Source organism: Mobula birostris, chromosome 23, assembly GCF_030028105.1.
Source record: "Mobula birostris isolate sMobBir1 chromosome 23, sMobBir1.hap1, whole genome shotgun sequence".
Classification (NCBI taxonomy): Eukaryota; Metazoa; Chordata; class Chondrichthyes; order Myliobatiformes; family Myliobatidae; genus Mobula; species Mobula birostris.
The window spans coordinates 60,195,989-60,214,317 of NC_092392.1; the positions used below are offsets into that span (position 1 = coordinate 60,195,989).

An 18,329-nucleotide genomic window follows, 5' to 3' on the forward strand; every position below is an offset into this window, starting at 1 on the left:
TATTGAAACTTGGTAGAGAGGGGGGCAGGAATGGGTGATTAATGTACCAGGTTTTTGAAGTTTTAGAAAAGATAGAAGAGGAGATAAAAGTGAGGAAGAGGTGGAGTTGCACTACAAATCAGAGACAATATCACAGCTGCACTCAGAGGAGACATAATGGAGGGGTCAGACACTGAGACCCCCCCCCCCCCATTTGGGTGGAATTCAGGAACAGGAAGTGTGCAATCACACTAATGGGATTGTACTACAGACACCCTCCCCCCCCAAATAGACACGGGGACATTGAGGAACAGTCATGTAATCAGATTACAGAAATGTGTAAAAATAATAAGGTTGTTATCATGAGGGATTTCAACTTCCTAATATAAACAGGGACCTCCTTATTGTAAGGGGGTTTAGATAGGGCTAAATTTGTTTAGTGTATCCAAGGTTTCTTAAATCAATATGTAATTTAATGAGAGAAGGGGTCGTTCCGGACCAAGTGTTGGGTTATGGGGCAGGGGGAGGCAGATTACTAACCCTTCAGTAGGTGAAGAGTTAGGAAACAGTCAGCACAACTCCTTAACTTTCAGAACAGATATAGATAAGGATAGGTATGGTCCTGTGGGAGAGTTTTAAATTGGAGTAAGGAAAATTACGAGGGCATTAGGCAGGAACTAAGAAACATTAATTGGGAAGACCTTTTCTCTGGCAAGTCTACATCAGACATATGGAGGGTGTTTAAAGATCAATTGCACAGAGTACAGGAAAGGTATGTTCCTGTTAGAAGGAAGGACAGGGATGGAAAGATAAGAGAACCTTGGATGTCCGGAGGTGATGAATTCAGTCAAGAAAAAAGTAAAAAATGTAAAGCTGTGGAAGTCAGGATTAAATGAAGCACAAGGAATATAAATAAGTCAGAAAAGAACTAAAGAAGGCAATTAGGAAAGCCAGAAGGGGTCAGGAATAGCCCTTGGCAAGTAGGATTAAGGTGAATCCCAGGACATTCTATACACACATCAAGAGCAAGAGGATACCTAGGGAGAGGGTGGGATCACTTAAGGATAAAGGGGGGAACATTTGTTTGGATGCAGAGAATGCAAGTGAGGTATTTAATGAGTACTTTGTTTCAGTACTTACCAAGGTAAAGGATATGGAGAACCAGAAAATTAGTGCTGAGTGTATAAATACATTAGGGCATTTGGAGGAAGTGTTAGGCCTCCTAAGGAGTATTAAGGTGGCTGTCCCCAGGGCCTGATGGGATTTACCCCAGGTTATTGAAAGGGGCAAGAGACGAGACTGCTGGGCCCTTGACCAGTATCTTTGTGTCCTCTGTAGGCACAGGCAAGGTCCCGGAGGACTGGCTAATATTGTACCTCTGTTTAAGAAGGGAACAAGGGGAAATCCTGGGAACTATAGACCAGTGAGTCTTGTGTCAGTTGTAGGGAAATTTCTGGATAAAATTCTTAGGGATAGGATACGTGAGCATTTGGTAACCTATGGCCTAATTAGGGAGAGACAGCATGGTTTTGTGAGTGGCAGGTCGCGCCTTATCAACCTGATTGAGTTTTTTGACAAGGTAACGAGAGAGACTGATGAGGGTCGGGGCACTGGTGTTGTCTATATGAATTTCAGTAAAGTGTTTAACTAAGTCCCTCATGGGAGGCTCATCCAGAAGATTAAGATGCATAGGGCCCACGGCGAATTGGCTGTTTGGATGCAGAACTGGCTTGTGCATAGAAGACAGAGGATAATGGTTGAAGGGACTTATTCTATGACGGGAGGGGAAGATGGCAACGCGCCGCGCGTGCGCAGCCCTCCAGTGAAAAATGATATCGTATCTGTTAAGTAGGGGCCGTGGACAATTCTGATTTGATGGAGAATGGACGTGAAAGCACAGAGGAACATCTGCCGACATTTCTGAAACGCCCGTTTGCTGCTGTCGTTACTGTGTGGTCGTGAATCTTTCAGAGGGTAGGCCTCAAAATCCCCGGCCTTGCCTGCTTTTGGCGAACGAGATGGAGGTCGAATCGCTCGGACAGAGATGGCGCTCAGTACTCGGTGTCGGAGACCTGATCAGAGCTTGAAGTTTTCGGATGACTCAGAGTTGGACTGTGGTCGGCATGGCAGGGAGAGTTTTTCTTCCTTCTCCCGTCTGCATGAGATGTAGGACACTTGAGAAACTTTGAACTTTACTGTGCTTACGGACTTCATCAAGTTGTGGTATTGTTACACTGTTTGTAACTATATGTTATAATTATGTGGTTTTGACAGTTTTTTCAGTCTTGGTTTGTCCTGTGTTTTGTGATATCACACCGGAGGAAATAATGTATCATTTCTTAATGCATGCATTACTAAATGACAATAAAAGAGGACATGTGTCTTCATAATCATATCATAAGCTGGAGATCTGTAAATAGTGGAGTTCCACAGGGATCTGTGCCCAGACCTCTGCTGTTTGTGACATATATAAATGAGCTGGAGGAAAATATCAATGAGTGGGTTAGTAAATTTGTGGATGATACCACGATTGGTGGAGTTGTGGATAGTGTAGAAGACTGGAAAAGAATACAGTGCGATGTAGATCAGTTGCAGATATGGGCTGAGAAATGGCAGATGAAGTTTAACCCAGATAAATGTGGTGTTGCACACTGGTACGGCAAGTGCAAGGAGTCAGTACACTGTTAATGGCAAGGTTCTTAATAGCATTGCTAAGCAGAGATTTTGAAATCCAAATTCATAGCTCCTTGAAAGTAGCTGCACAAGTTGATTAAGGTGGTTAAGGCGGCTTATGGAATGCTTGCTTCCATTAGGCAAGCCATTGACTACGAAAGTCAGGGAGGTTATGCTGCGACTTTCTAAAACTCTGGTTAGGCCACATCTGGAGCACTGCATAAAGTTCTGATCGCCACACTATAGGAAGAATATTGAGGCCTTAGAGAGGGTGCAGAAGGGGTTTACCAGGATGCTGCCTGGTTTAGAAGGCAAGTGCCATCACGAGAAGCTGGACAAACTTGGGTTGTTTTCTCTGGGGCACTGGAGGCTGAAGGGAGATCTGATAGAGGTTTAGAAGATTATGAGATGCAGAGTGGACAGACAGGGTTGAAATGTCTAATACCAGAGTGTATGCATTGAAGGTGAGAGGGAGGAGGTTCAAGGGGGATGTGCTGGGTAAGTTTTTTTTTCACTCAGAGTTGTGGATGCCTGGTATGGCAGTACCGGCAAATACTTTAGAGGCTTTTAAGAGATGTTTGGATGTAAGGAAGATGATGGGCTATGGACATGGTGTAGGTAGGAAGGATTAATGTTTGGGTGTTTGATTTACTTTTTAGCTGGTTTGGCATAACATAGTAGGCCATATGGCCTGTTCCTGTGCTGTACTCTTCAATATTTTGCATTCTAACAGGGTAATAGTAGTTTTGAATTTCAAGTTCCCTGTTATTAACTAGAATCTCCTTGGTGTGAAAGGCTTACTGATGGCAGAATTGTTTCTTTGAGCTTCATTCTTTGGTCCTTTGAGCCCTATAAAGGAGCAGTCGAATAAAAATGGGTCCACAATGTTTGTGCTAAGCAGGATCCCAAATTAAATGATTTTTTCTGATTGAATATATAGCTAATTAATAGGGCAATGAAGGAGCACAAAATAGCACTGGCAAACTAGATTAGCAGGATCTAGTTGTCACCTGAAATACTCCTCATGTTTATTCATAATGGAGAATAATGTAGTTGAAAAATTCAGAGAAGGGATCAAAAGGGCTGTGATGGCTTAAAAAGGCAGATAAATCCCTATACTCTGGAAGTCAGAGTATATAGTAATAAGGACAGCAAGCATAAATCAAGGAACCACAAGCTAGTTGTTTTCAGCATCAGTGGTTGGGAAATTATTGAAAAACAGAACAGTACAGGAACAGTCTCTCCAGTCCACAATATTCTGCTGAATTAAATAAACTAATCCATTCTGTTTGCATGTAGTCCACAACCCTTTATTCTCATCATATTCATGTACCTATCTAACAGCTTCTTAAAAACCTCTTACTGTATCTCAAAAACTTGAGGTATAGGATTAATGTGCACTCTGGAAGGCAGAAATATATCAAGTATCACAAAGTCATGCTGAGAAATCTTGTTTGACAATCATTATATTTCCAGGAAGTGACAAATTGTGTCACTTGAGTATGGACTGGCTGATGTAATCTGCATGGACTTTCGCAAGGCCTTCGTGAGTTTCTATGTGGGAGACAGGTCTAAAAGATAACAGCTCATGGGATCCAGGGCAAGACATGAGATTGATGGTGTGTGATAGTGAGGATTGTCTTTGGTTACATAACTATATCGATCAGTTGATAAAATGGACACAGACAGAATTTAAATCTGAAAAATATGAATTTTAGGAGGACTAGAAGGGCTAAATAAGTATGACTAGTAGAACCATAGGAAGTATGAAGAGAGAGAACTTGAAAGTACAAACAGAGATCTTGGCATACAAGTCCAAGGATCCCCGAAGATAGCAGAACAAGATACAAGATACTTGCCTTCATTAGTCAGAGCAAATAACTTAAAGGAAAACTGAGAGGTTACAAAACACTTAGATCACAGCTAGTCTACTGAGTACAGCTCAGGTCACTGCACTTTTCAATAATGCAACTGCTCAGGAGAAGGTACAGAAAGGATTTACCAGGATGACGGTAGAGTGAATTCTTTTCCTTAATGCAGAGAAAGCAAAAGAAGTACTTGACTAAGTAATACAATTAGCATGGGCAGAAATAGGATAAATAGCAATAACTTTTTCCCCTTAACAGAGATGGCTATAATCTGAATAATAATAGGTTTACAGCAAGGGGTAGAAGTTTTATAGGAGATCTGAAAAAGAATATTTCCTCCCTTGAAATGTGGAACACAATGATAGAGGGTGCGGTGATGGCAAATGATCTCACAGCAGTAAAGCAGCATTTAGATATTGAAACACCAAGACATAAAAAGTGGACAATGGAATTAGTAAAGATAGATACTTGATAGCCAACACAAAATGGTGGGCTAAAGGAGAGACAAGTCTGGCTCTAAATGAAGGATCTCAACCTGAAATACATCAACTGTCCATTTCTCTCAACAGGTTCCGCCTGACACCTTGAGCTCCTGCAGGATTACAGTTGGTGGGCCACAGGGTTTGTTTTACAGTAATAACTGCAAGTTCCTTCCTACTCACATACCATCCTAACTTCATAATATCTCATTAATAGCTGCAAGTTCCTTCCTACTCACATACCATCCTAATTTCATAATATCTTATTACAGAGAATTTCTCACACAAATCATGTCGTTCAAGGTGCTTCACAATGGGATAAGGTGCTAACATGAAAATAAAACACAAGGTTAAACAAATAGGTTTTCACCTGGTGTGTAAGTGCCAACTGAGTTGGCACCCCTAATAGTTTCAGGTACTGAGTTCCACAGTTTAACAATGTAGTTGAAAAAAACTGATCTGCCAATTATCTTTTGAGGAAGATTGTTTAAATTTAAGAGACCAGCAAAAAAAGACCTGGGAGTTTCAGCAAGATTATAAAAAAGTGATTCTGTGATGCACTCGGTCCCAGACCACAGAGCTTTAAAAACAAATAGAAGAACTTTAAAATCAATTCTAAAAGATACAGGAAGCTAAAGCAGAGTAGTTAGGATGGGAGTGACATGCTTCCTTATCCTGGTTTTAGTTAAAAGTCTAACAGCAGCATTCTGAATGTATTGAAGTCTGCCGATAGATTGCTTTGGAAAGCCAGCAAAAAGTGCTCTCCAGTAATCCAGTCTGTTCAATAAAAGGGCATGAATTAGTTTTTCAGCATCATTGCGTGATAGAAAGGGACGTACCTTTAACATATTTCTTTAAGTGTAAAAATGCTGCTTTGGTCACTTCATTTGGGACTTAAAATTTAAATCTAAATCAATAGCACCCAGGCTTATTACTTCTGATTTTACAGGTGGCGATAACTTCCCAAGTTTATAAAGAGGTTTCTCTCTTTTGGATTTACGACCAACTGAAAGCATTTCAGTTTTCCTGCATTTATTTTTAGAATCAGAATCAGGTTTATTATCACCGGTATGTGTTGTGAAACTTGTTAATAATTTTAACAAATTATTGTTCATCCATTTGTTTATCACAGCCATACCAGAATTCAGAGAAGATAGGGTGTAATCATTGACAGCTTCAATTGAGATAAAGAATTCTGTGTCATCTGCATACCTGTGGAAATCAAGTTTATGCTGGCTAATGATGTCTGCTAAAGGAGTATGAATATGGAGAAGGGAAGGCAACCAAGGCAACTTCCCTGAGCAACACCAAAAAGTACATTGCATCTCTTAGAAAAATGGTCCCCAAGACAAAAAAAATTTTGGTAAGGGCAGAGTCTGTTCTGTGCTTTGCCCCAATACTGACTGAAACATTTCTAAAACATTGGTCTCATTCAGAAACTTGGAAGTATCCTGCTGTTCTTTTACAATCATTGGGTTAACTGCTGGAAAACTATCGATCTGCACGGAGGAAGATACTTTGTTAGAAAGACTGTAGATCAGGAAAGCACCATGCTATGTCACTCCTCTCTTTAAGGGAGGAAAGCTCCACCCCTTCTTAAAGAGTGGAGTGACATTTAAAGGGGGACCTTGGCCTCAATACCTCCTTGTGCAATTGGATCCTCGATTTCCTTACTTGCAAACCCCAGACAGTTTGCATTGGCAACAAAATCTCTTCCACAATTTCTATCAGTACAAGTGCACACGGTTGCGTATTTAGCCCCCTGCTCTAATCACTTTATATTGATGACCATTTGGCTAAGAACAACTCCAATGCTATATTTAAGTTTGCTTACTTTCTGACTCTTGTCAGCACCTTTGATTTGGCCAACGAATCAGCATAAAGGAGGGAGAATGAAAAGTTGGCTGAGTGGTATCATAACAACAACCTCTTACTCAATGTCAGCAACACCAAGGAGCTGATTATTGATTTCAGAAGGACGAAACCAGAGGTGCATAATTCAGTCTTCATTGGGGGACCAATGGTGGAGGGTGTTCTACAAAATGTAGTGGATATGGGCCAGTTCATCACAGGTAATGCCCTCCCCTCCACTGAGCACAGCTATATGGAGCACTATCACAGGAAAGCAGCATCCATATTCAGGGATCCCCACCACCAGGGTGATGTTCTCTTCTCGCTGCTGCCATCAGGAAGAAAGGACAGAAGCCTCAGGACTCTCACTGTCTGGTTCAGGAACAGTTACTATCCCTCAAAAATCAGGCTTTGGAAGCAGTGGGGATAACTTCATTGAATTTCACTTGCTCCAACACTGAACCGTTACCACAACCTATGGACTCACTTTCAAGGATTCTTCATCGCATGTTTGCCATATTGACTTCTTACTTTTTTTCTCCCTTTTGTATTTGCAGTTTGTTGTCTTTTGCACAATAGTTGTCTGTCCGCCTTGTTTCATTGATTCTATTATAGTTCTTGGATTTACTGAATATGTTTGCAAGAAAATGTATTCTGAAGGATAAGGTTGTGAGGTACTTCAAGGCACACAATAAAATAGACTAAAGTCAGCATAGTTTCCTTAAAGGGGAAACCTTGTCTGACAAATCTGTTGGAATTCTTTGAGGAAAGAACAACCAAAATAAACAAGAGAATCAGTGGATGTTGGTTACTTGAATTTTCACAGGCCTTTGACAAGATGCTGCACATGAGGCAGTTAAACAAGAGCCAGTGCTATTACAAGAAAGATATTAGATGGATAGAAGGTTGGCTGATTGGCAGAAAGTAATGAGTGGGAATAAAGGGCTTATTCTGGCTGGCTGCTGGGGACTAGTGGTGTTCTGCAGGGGTCAGAGTTTTCGGGTTATATATTAATGATCTGGATGACGGAATTGATGGCTTTGTGAACAAATCTGCAGACAATGGTAGCTGAAAGGGCCAGGTAGTGCTGATGAAGCACAGAGTCTTGGGCAGATAAGGAGAACGGGCAAAAAGAAAAGGCAGATGAAATGCAGTTGAGGAAAGTATATGGTAGAGGGAATAAAGGCGTAGACTATATTCGAAGCTGGGAGAAAATTCAGAAATCTGAAGTGCAAAAGAACTTGGGAGTCCTAGGGCATGATTTCTTAAATGTTAGTTTACAGATTTAGACAGTAGTAAGGAAAGTAAATTAGCATTTGATTGCAAAGGATGAGAATATAAAGGCAAGAATGTAATGCTGAGACTTTATAAGCACAGGTCAGACCAACTCGGAGTAATGTGAACAGTTTTGAGCTCCATATCTAAGAAAGGATGTGCTGGAATTGGAGATCATCCAGGAGGTTCATGAGAATGATCCCAGAAATCAAAGGGGTTAACGTAGGAGGACAGTTTGATAGTTCTGGCCCAGTACTCGCTGGAGTTTAGCGGAAATGGGGGGGCGGGAGAGAGAAGAGAAGGAAAAAAATGTCATAGAAATGTCATTGAAACCTACCAAATCAAGGCCTAGATAGAGTGGGCATGGAAAGGATGTTTCCTATAGTGGCAGAGTCTAAGACCAGAGGGCACAGGCTCAAAATAGAAGGACAACCCTTTAGAACAGATGAGGAGTAATTTCTTTATCCAGAGGGTGGTGAATCTGTGGAATTTATTGCCATAGATGACTGGATTTATTGACATAGATGTCATTACTATATTTAAAGCAAAGGTTGATAATTTCTTGACTAATAAAAGTGTCAAAACATTACAGGAAGACGGAAGGACAACGGAGTTGAGAGGGAAAGAAAAGAATCAGCCATGACCTAATAGTGGAGCAAACACAACAGGCTGAATGAACAATAAATGCTGGTCTTTATACCCAGAACCTCCAAATATAGTTTTATTAAATGCATGCACAAAACAATATAAACAACCTGGGTCACTATTCTGTTGGAGAAAGAAGGCAGAGAGCTGTCCTGAAGAGATCTTTAAAATTAGTTCATGTTTCAATGGAGCAAGTGCGTGCAAAAACTGAGAATGGAAGATACCTTCAAGGAATCAATAGAAAGAAACACAGACTGCAGTATAATGTGAAACCTGAGTATGAATGAATTTAATAGTAAGCTTGGATAAGTAAACAAGGGAATAAGAAATAGGATTATTTTGAAAGAATTAGGCAGGAGTAGAAGTACAGACATGGACAGTTGGTCTTTTTACTCAGTTTCTGTGAAACATTCTTTGATATGCAAGCAACATTGGGTTGACAACTATACTATTGAACAGTAACTTCCTTCAATTAGACTGTCAATCAGAATGAAAATCCGAGATTTTGACAGCTTTTCAACAAAGTCAGGTAGGCAAGAGGAATATAAGAGAAATCAGAATGTAAATTAAACAAAGTTCAAAGCTTAAAAAATGCTCTTGGCATAGACACAGAAACCCAGCATAACGATACCCCGCATAGTGCTGATTCATTGCAACACAGTTAACCAATTCTTTATTGAAATTTTTAAAAATGACAAAAATTCATTCCAAACAATACTTAAAATTTTTCGAGTGGCTGCCATTACAGTAAACATTCAATCAACCAATGGCAGCGCTTTACATACACTCTAAGCCACTCACAGCCCATCACATTAGTTCACGCTCTGCCTCTCCCTTGTGTGTAAGCATTCTTGCTCCTTGCCAATTTTTTTTTTACCCATGATGTCTGGAAGACAGCCTGCAACTTCCAGTGAGAGTTGTACATCAAAGATGTCCAAGAAAAAAATTAGCATGGATGTGAAACTGCAAGTGATATGGCATTTGGAAGCTGGTGAGTGTCAGGTTGATGTTGCTGCCTCTTTGAAATTTGCAATTATCATCGATAATGACCCTGACTGGGAGTGAGGCAATAAGGCAAAGAGAAGTGTTCTCGACGTGATTTCCTGCTTCTGATAACTGCTTCATGAGAGGAAACTTAAGAAAAAAACATTCAAATCTCGATGCTTACTTGAAGAAGAAGCCAAGTTAGAGGAAGACCTCCAGCCTGATCCCTCCTCCAAGATGTAACCACCACCCACTTCCCTCTGCTGCTGCGATATTTTGCTACTCCACTGATACACAGGTTAGGCCTATATGCATGTTTGTTACTCCACGAGTTACTGTGTATACATAAAACAATACATCATACATCTTGGGTTTGAGGCACACATGGCCATGTACGCAATATTATAATGACCTCATTTAGCGCTGATTTACATAGCACTCCACCTCTGAGGACCGCATCCTCAGCATTAAGCGGAGTCTGAGTGTATTAACAATTTTTTATACAAGTGAGGTGCAAATTTAAAAGAAAATCATTGTTCTTTAATATTAAATCAATGCTTAAATCCTTGTGCAATGTGCAATCACATTGCAATTCTTTACTTACTGTTGCATTGGTCACAGGCATAAATTTTCCCTTCCAAGGCCTCAGTCTCTGTGAATTTTGCTAACATTTCTGTCAACAAGCAAGGATATTGGGAAGCATCTTCTTTTCCATTGCAGTGGTATCTTTCAGGAAATTCTAGAGAAAGGTCCCAGAAGGATTCAATTGTGTTGGATTTGTTGTCGCAAGTAAGGCATGTAACCTGTTTCAAAGGATATGAGTTAATTATTTAATTGGCAACTTCAACCTCACTTGATTCACTCCCAGTTAATTAAGTAAAAGAGGATCCCAAATGGATGAAATAAATTTTGCGTCAACAGAAACTTGGCAGTCCATCCATTTAAAGAGTATTACCATGAAGCTGGCTGAACGTAAATTAAAAATGGCAAAAGATAATTTTTTTATGGTTAATATCTGAAATGACAACATATTTCCCAGTTTTGAAAATGTAGGAAACTAACTGATGTTAAAAACTTAAAATATTTATGGGTTGACTGCATAGAAAATACTTAAAATAATGACAAGTAGTGGTACCTATATTCATACAAGGAAATCAATAGCAGCTATTGCTTGAGCTGTTGTGTGTAACAGGAAATTCCTTAAAGATATACGTGTAAATATACCAGGGGAGCCTCTGTAATGGAATACGCTTTATTCTATTACAGGGAATGCCTTAAAGAAAAAAAAGCAGTGCCCTTTAGCAAGTCATTATTTACCACCCTGCTGCATGACAGTGTAAACACCCTCAAGTAACTTTAATGTTTTACAGGATGAGAAAGACCATCAAGAAGTTCCGTAGGCATTACTGCACAGATCTGTAGGAATACTACCAGAACGGCCATACCAATAATCCCAACCACATTAGCATACCTCAGCACAGTAAAAAAACACTATGGGAAACTGATACCACGGCTGGTGAGGGGCCTGTCTGCAGACTTGCTTCATCTACTGCAGTTAACTGGACATGCGTAACTCTCAGGGGCAGGCTGAGCTTTAGAATAAAGAACACTTTCTCCTTTCAGCATACCAAGAGGATTATTTGAAAGATTCGTCAAAGTGCAGTTAATGGATGTACAAGTGACAGGCACTTTCAAACTGGTTTCACTCATTTTCTTCAACCAATGCTTCTGCATATTCACTAATTGCTGCTATTTGCAAACTTTGACAAAGTGAATAAAGACCATCAGACCACAATGAATTGGAGCAGAATTAGGCCACGTGGCCCATCGAGTCTGTTCCACCATTTCATCCTGGCTGATTTATTACCCTTCTCAACCCCATTGTCCTGCCTTCTCCGCATAATCTTTAACATCCTTACTAATCAAAAACTGTGCTTTAAATGTACCCAACAACTTTGTCTCCCCAGCTGTGGCAATGCTAGCTGTACACTACAGTATGCCAATGGATTACGAATTTCCCGACAGGAAAGAAGCAGTACACAAGGCTGAACTCCTACTTGTCTGATCCAGTGTCTATAAGCACAGAATCTCCAGGGCTATGTTCGTACACCCCTCCTGTTCTCACATTATACAAATGACCATCTTCACAGACAAATCCATTACAATCAGATGACATAACTGTAGTTGGTCACGTCTCTAATAATGATGTGACCTGCTATCAGAGAGGGGTAGACAGTCTTGTAGCATGGTGTGCTTGTAACAGCTTGCAGCTTAATGCTACCTAGACAATGCACACTAGGATTGACATCCGCCGACAGCCCCCAACCTGTCCCCTGCTGGAAAATGATGGTCAGGCTGTGTCTGTGGTTGAGTCATTCAAATTCCAACAAACTATTATTATCAATACACTGAGGTGGGTCAAGCTCATTACACTCATCACTAGGAAAGCCCAGCAGAGATTGTTTTCCCTACGCCAGCTTTGGAAACATAACATCTCAGGGCATATCCTGATGAATTTATACTCAGCCCTCACTGAGAGTGTTGTGACCACTTCTATCACCGTTTTTCCTGCTGTCTCCTCCCTCTCAAAGTCCAGGTTGCAGCAAGTGATCCACTCAGTAAAGATCTTTGGCTGTCAGCTACTGACAATAAAAGACCCGTTCATTGCCAGAGAGAAGAAGAGTGGAGAAAATTACTGCTGACTCCACCCACCGTACCAGTCACTTCTCCACAAAATTGCCACAAGTCTATCACCACCAGGTCTACACGTAACCTCCAAAACTTGTTTCCCGTAGGTGTTCGTCTGATCACCAAAACTCACTCAGGTGTAATATCTTAACTGTCCCTGCACAGCATCTGTAAAATGGCCTTTCCTGCTCTTCCTGTTCAGTTGATAATTGAGTCTGTTCAGAGGTTCACATTTAAGTTTGAATACTGACATTTGCACATGACTGTTCTGCTAATTGTTCATCACTCATGGCTGTTTGCACTACCGTCCTGGAAATTGTTGGTTGCTATTGTGTTGTCTGTTATGAAATACTCCTGTGTTTATGCTTGACACCAAACCACAACCAATCCTGGTATGTTTCATATGCTGGCAATAAAGTGATTCTGATTTCCATTGATTCACCTCCCTTGGTTTAAAGCAATTGCTTTTCACCTTCATCAAGTAGTATGAAGATGTGTAATTTTTATGATCCATTGTATGTTCCAGCCTTACAATGACATGTCACTTCACCTTTAAAAGACAAACCTTACTTTGTAAGATATGAAGTAATGTAATTTATAGAAATTTTATTTTACTCTTAAAAATACTGCTATACTCAAGTATTTGACTTTCTAATGAACCTCCTTAAAACAGGACAATTTTCAAATGTATGTACACAATTAGTGCTCACTACAGGTCCTTTGATAAACTGCAACTTTATATTTGAAATAATTGTGAAGAGTTTAAGAGCTCGCAATCTATTCTTATGTTGTTAAGATACAGTTTTATAAACTGTCATTCACTTGTAAGCTTTCCGTACATGTGCTTAAAAATTAATAACAGGTGTTTTCAACTTGCCCGAAATTATGTGGGATTACCTTGGTGGGAAAAGTTTACTATGACAGATTAGTTAAAACACATGCAAGAAAGCTTTGAGCCAATTCAGATGGCTCAAAGGGAAGGGGCAGCACTGGATCTAACCTTTTGGCATGTAGGCAAATGGAGGGAGTGTAAGCATTTTGGAGATGGTGACCATACACTTCAAATTTTGTTGTCAGCATGGAGAAGATCAAGGATGGACTGGAAATGAATATCCTGAATCAGGACGCTGAAATGTTGTTCCAGTAATAAAATGACAAGACCTGTTAGAAGGGAACTTGGAGCGGTCACTTGCAGGTAAGTCTACAGGGATTCAGTGGGAGTCATTCAAAAAAGAACTGCTATTTTCTGATAATGGTGAAGGGCAAAGTCAGAGTTCAAGTTAAGGGGCAGTGAATTTTAGAGGTTTGATAAATAATTTTTCGTAATCTAGAACAAGTTGCCTGAGGTGATGAGAGCAGGTACCCCTGCAATATTTAAAAAAAAATACAGGTTGAGTACCGCTCATCCAAAATGCTTGGGGTTGGAATATAACAATGTTAAGAAGTTAGCATCTCACAGGCCTCTTGTCACCCTGGCTATTTTGTAAGGGTCATAGCTTAACAAAAATCATAGAAGCACAAGTGTTTCTCACAAGATAAGCTGAGCAGGTGATATTATTCTTGGTATGCGACTCATGTAACTTCAGTCCTTGCTTAAGAACAACTTGTACCATTGTTTGATTAACTGCTGTAAGAAACATAGCGCTTGCTAGATAAGCATTATAAGGAATGCCTGTTTCAAGGGTGGGAAGCTCTGAGGGGTAAGCTTATGCCTGGCTGTTCCCAGACATAAGGGTAGTTAAGCTGTTACACGAACAACTTATGGCTGATAAGTAAAACAATACTCATCTGTCCAGAAACTAAGGGCGTGAACCCACCTGTATCTATGTATGTGATTACATATGTATGAAATATTGTATAATTTCTTAATGCATGCATTACTAAATGACAATAAAAGAGGACTGCGTGTCTTCATAATCAAAAAAAAAAAGCACTGTATTTGCTTCAGAAGCCAGAGACCACCGGAGCAGTCCAAGAGATTGCTTAAGGAGGGTTCTCTCTGGTAACTTGCTAATAAAGAGTTAAAGTTACAATCACCGTAGTACGTGGTGTCTTTGCATTGGGTAGATCGAAAGAAGTTTACGACAGGAAATGCTAGGGATTTTAGAACATATGAGATAGTTCGGGATTGCTGTCACTTCTGACTTTGAACTTATGTGCTACTGGTAAGAAGGCTTTGTCTTACACTTGTTTGTTACTCATGTACTGATGCAGCTATGCAGCGTGTTAAGATTTTTATAGAAACATAGAAAACCTACGGCACGATACAGACCCTTAGGCCCACAAAGCTGTGCTGAACATGTCCTTACCTTAGAAATTACTTAGGGTTACCCATAGTCGTCTATTTTTCTGAGCTCCATGTACACATCCAGAAGTCGCTTAAAAGACCCTATCGTATCCACCTCCACCACCGTCGCCAGCAGCCCATTCCACGCACTCTCCACTCTCTGCATAAAAAACATACCCTGACATCTCCTCTGTATCTACTTCCAAGCACCTTAAAACTGTGCTCTCTCATTCTAACCATTTCAGCCCTGGGAAAAAGCCTCTGACTATCTACACGATCATCGCCTCTCATCATTGTATACACCTCTATCAGGTCACCTCTCATCCTCCGTCACTCCAAGGCAAAAAGGCCGAGTTCACTCAACCTATTCTCATAAGGCATGCTCCCCAATCCAGGCAACATTGTTGTAAATCTCCTCTGCACCCTTTCTTCACAGTATGCTTTCTTAACCACAGAGTCAACCTGCACAGCAGTTTTGAGTGTCCTATGGATTCGGACCCCAAGATCCCTCTGATCCTCCACACTGCCAAGAGTCTTGCCATTAATACTATAGTCTGTCATCATATTTGACCTACCACAATGCACCACCTCACACTTATCTGGGTTGAACTCCATCTGCCACTTCTCAGCCCAGTTTTGCATCCCTATCAATGTCCCGCTGTAACTTCTGACAGCCCTCCACACTGTCTACAACACCCCCCAACCTTTGTGTCATCAGCAAATTTAATAACCCAGCCCTCCATCCAGGTCATTTATAAAAATCACAAAGAGTAGGGGTCCCAGAACAGAACCTTGAGGCAAACCACTGGTCATTGCAGACTATGACCCATCTACAACCACTCTGCCTTCTATGGGCAAGCCAGTTCTGGACCCACAATGTCCCCTTGGATCCCATGCCTCCTTACTTTCTCAATAAGCCTTGCCTGGGGTACCTTGCCAAGTGCCTTGCTGAAATCCATATAAACGACATCTACTGCTCTACCTTCATCAATGTGTTTAGTCACATCCTCAAAAAATTCAATCAGGTTCTTAAGGTATGACCTGCCCTTGACAAAGCCATGCTATTTCTAATCATATTATACCTCTCCAAATGTTCATAAATCCTGCCTCTCAGGATCTTCTCCATCAACTTAACAATCACTGAAGTAAGACTCACTGGTCTATAATTTCCTGGGCTATCTCTACTCCCTTTCCTGAATAATGAAACAACATCCACAGTCCTCCAATCCTCCAGAACCTCTCCCATCCCCATTGATGATGCAAAGATCATCGTCAGAGGCTCAGCAATCTCCTCCCTCACCTCCCACAGTAGCCTGGGGTACATCTTGTCCGGTCCCGGTGACTTATCCAACTTGATGCTTTCCAAAAGCTCCAGCAACATCCTCTTTCTTGATGTCTACATGTTCAAGCTTTTCAGTCCGCTGTAAGTCATCCCTACAATCGCCAAGAACCTTTTCCATAGTGAATACTGAAGCAAAGTACTCATTGAGTATCTCTGCTATCTCCTCTGGTTCCATACGCACTTTTCCACTGTCACACTTGATTGGTCCTATTCTCTCACGTCTTATCCTCTTGCTCTTCACATACTTGTAGAATGGCTTGGGGTTTTCCTTAATCCTGTCCGCCAAGGCCTTCTCATGGCCCCTTCTGGCTCTCCTAATTTCTTTCTTAAACTCCTTCCTGCTCGCCTTATAATCTTCTAGATCTCTATCATTGCCTAGTTTTTTTGAACCTTTTGTAAACTCTTTTCTTCTTGACCAGATTTACAACAGCCTTTGTACACCACGGTTCCCGTACCCTACCAACCTTTCCCTGTCTCATTGGAACGTACCTATGCAGAACTCCACACAAATATCCCCTGAACATTTCCCACATTTCTTCTGTACGTTTCCCTAAGAACATCTGTTCCCAATTTATGCTTCCAAGTTCCTGCCTGATAGCCAATTAAACACTTTCCTAACTTGTCTGTTCCTATCCTTCTCCAATGCTATGGTAAAGGAGATAGAATTGTAACTATTTAGTGACAATCTTGGCAAACTCAATGAATTTTTCTGTTGCTTCATGATAAGCAGTTGCTTTGTCACCACAATTCTTTAAAAATTAAATGTCATGCCTTTTGTTACATTTCTGCAGAATATTCACAATTCCCTTCAATTTTCCAGTTCATTGTGATATCTTTGCTGTTTTTCATGATCAGCATACTGTTAAGCAACATGCCCACTCCAACGTTGATGAATCCATTCTTTCAACACATGAAGATTTTCATTTCTCATTTTATGTAGTGTTTTTTTTCTAATTGTCATTAACTTCTGTTCATTACAAACGAGGTCATTTCTCAGAACTATCCGTGGTGCACAGAGCCCCGTGCATTGACGGGGAAACTTCCCAGCAGCTTGTGAAAACTTCCATTTGTGACATCATGTCAGTGCTAAAAAAAAATTTCAGATTTTGGAGGTTTTCGAATTTTGGAATTTTGGATAAGAGGCACTCAGCCTGTACTTAGATGAGCACCACACAGAAGGCTGGATGAGTACAGCTAGGTAGTTGATAGCAAGCACAGACCTGGTGGGCTGAAGTGTCTGCTTCTGTGCCTGTCATGACTATGTGAACATATGCACTGCGACAATCACTAAGTCCTTAAAACAGTAGTAATCATATCCGAAAACAACAGGAATTCTGCAGATGCTGGAAATTCAAGCAACACAGATCAAAGTTGCTGGTGAACGCAGCAGACCAGGCAGCATCTGTAGGAAGAGGTGCAGTCGAGAAAGTCGAGGTCCGCCAGAGAAAGCAGGATCTCCCAGTGGCCACACATTTTAATTCCACATCCCACTCCCATTCTGACATGTCTATCCATGGCCTCCTCTACTGTAAAGATGAAGCCACACTCAGGTTGGAGGAACAACACCTTATATTCCGTCTGGGTAGCCTCCAACCTGATGGCATGAACATCAACTTCTCTAACTTCCGCTAAGGCTCCACCTCCCCCTCGTACCCCATCTGTTACTTATTTTTATGCACACATTCTTTCTCTCACTCTCCTTTTTCTCCCTCTGTCCCTCTGAATATACCTCTTGCCCATTCTCTGGGTCCCCCCCCCCCGTCTTTCTTCCCGAACCTCCTGTTCCATGATCCTCTCGTATCCCCTTTTGCCTATCACCTGTCCAGCTCTTGGCTCTATCCCTCCCACTCCTGTCTTCTCCTATCATTTTGGATCTCCCCCTCCCCCTCCAACTTTCAAATCCCTTACTCACTCTTCCTTCAGTTAGTCCTGACGAAGGGTCTCAGCCTGAAACGTCGACTGCACCTCTTCCTACAGATGCTGCCTGGCCTGCTGCGTTCACCAGCAACTTTGATGTAATTATATCTGACCCTGTTTCCAATGCAGTGACGCAACTCAGAGAGCTGCTGCCTTAAAACTTCAGCCACTCTGATTCAATCCTGGTACCCAATGCCATCCGAGTAGTGTTGCAGGGTGTCCTCTGGTCACATGATTTTCCTCCCATATTCCAAAGGTTTACTGGCTACTGTAAATTGTCTTAAGTGTGCTACTGGTAGAATCTGGGAAGGGTGAAAGGAAATATGGGGAAAATAAAATGG

General features: G+C 41.1%; 1 protein-coding gene across 2 annotated transcripts in view; it reads right to left on the bottom strand.

The window, feature by feature from the left end:
• The window catches only part of usp44 (ubiquitin specific peptidase 44), a 65,256-nt gene that overhangs the window by 20,275 nt on the left and 26,652 nt on the right, over positions 1-18,329 (bottom strand). For both annotated transcript variants that reach the window (XR_011882989.1, XM_072241856.1), the window contains exon 3: positions 10,359-10,557. Coding sequence is in view for 1 of the 2 variants with exons in the window: in XM_072241856.1 (XP_072097957.1) it covers positions 10,359-10,557 (199 nt within the window). In the remaining variant the exon portion in view is untranslated. The remainder of the gene's footprint in view (positions 1-10,358; positions 10,558-18,329) is intronic.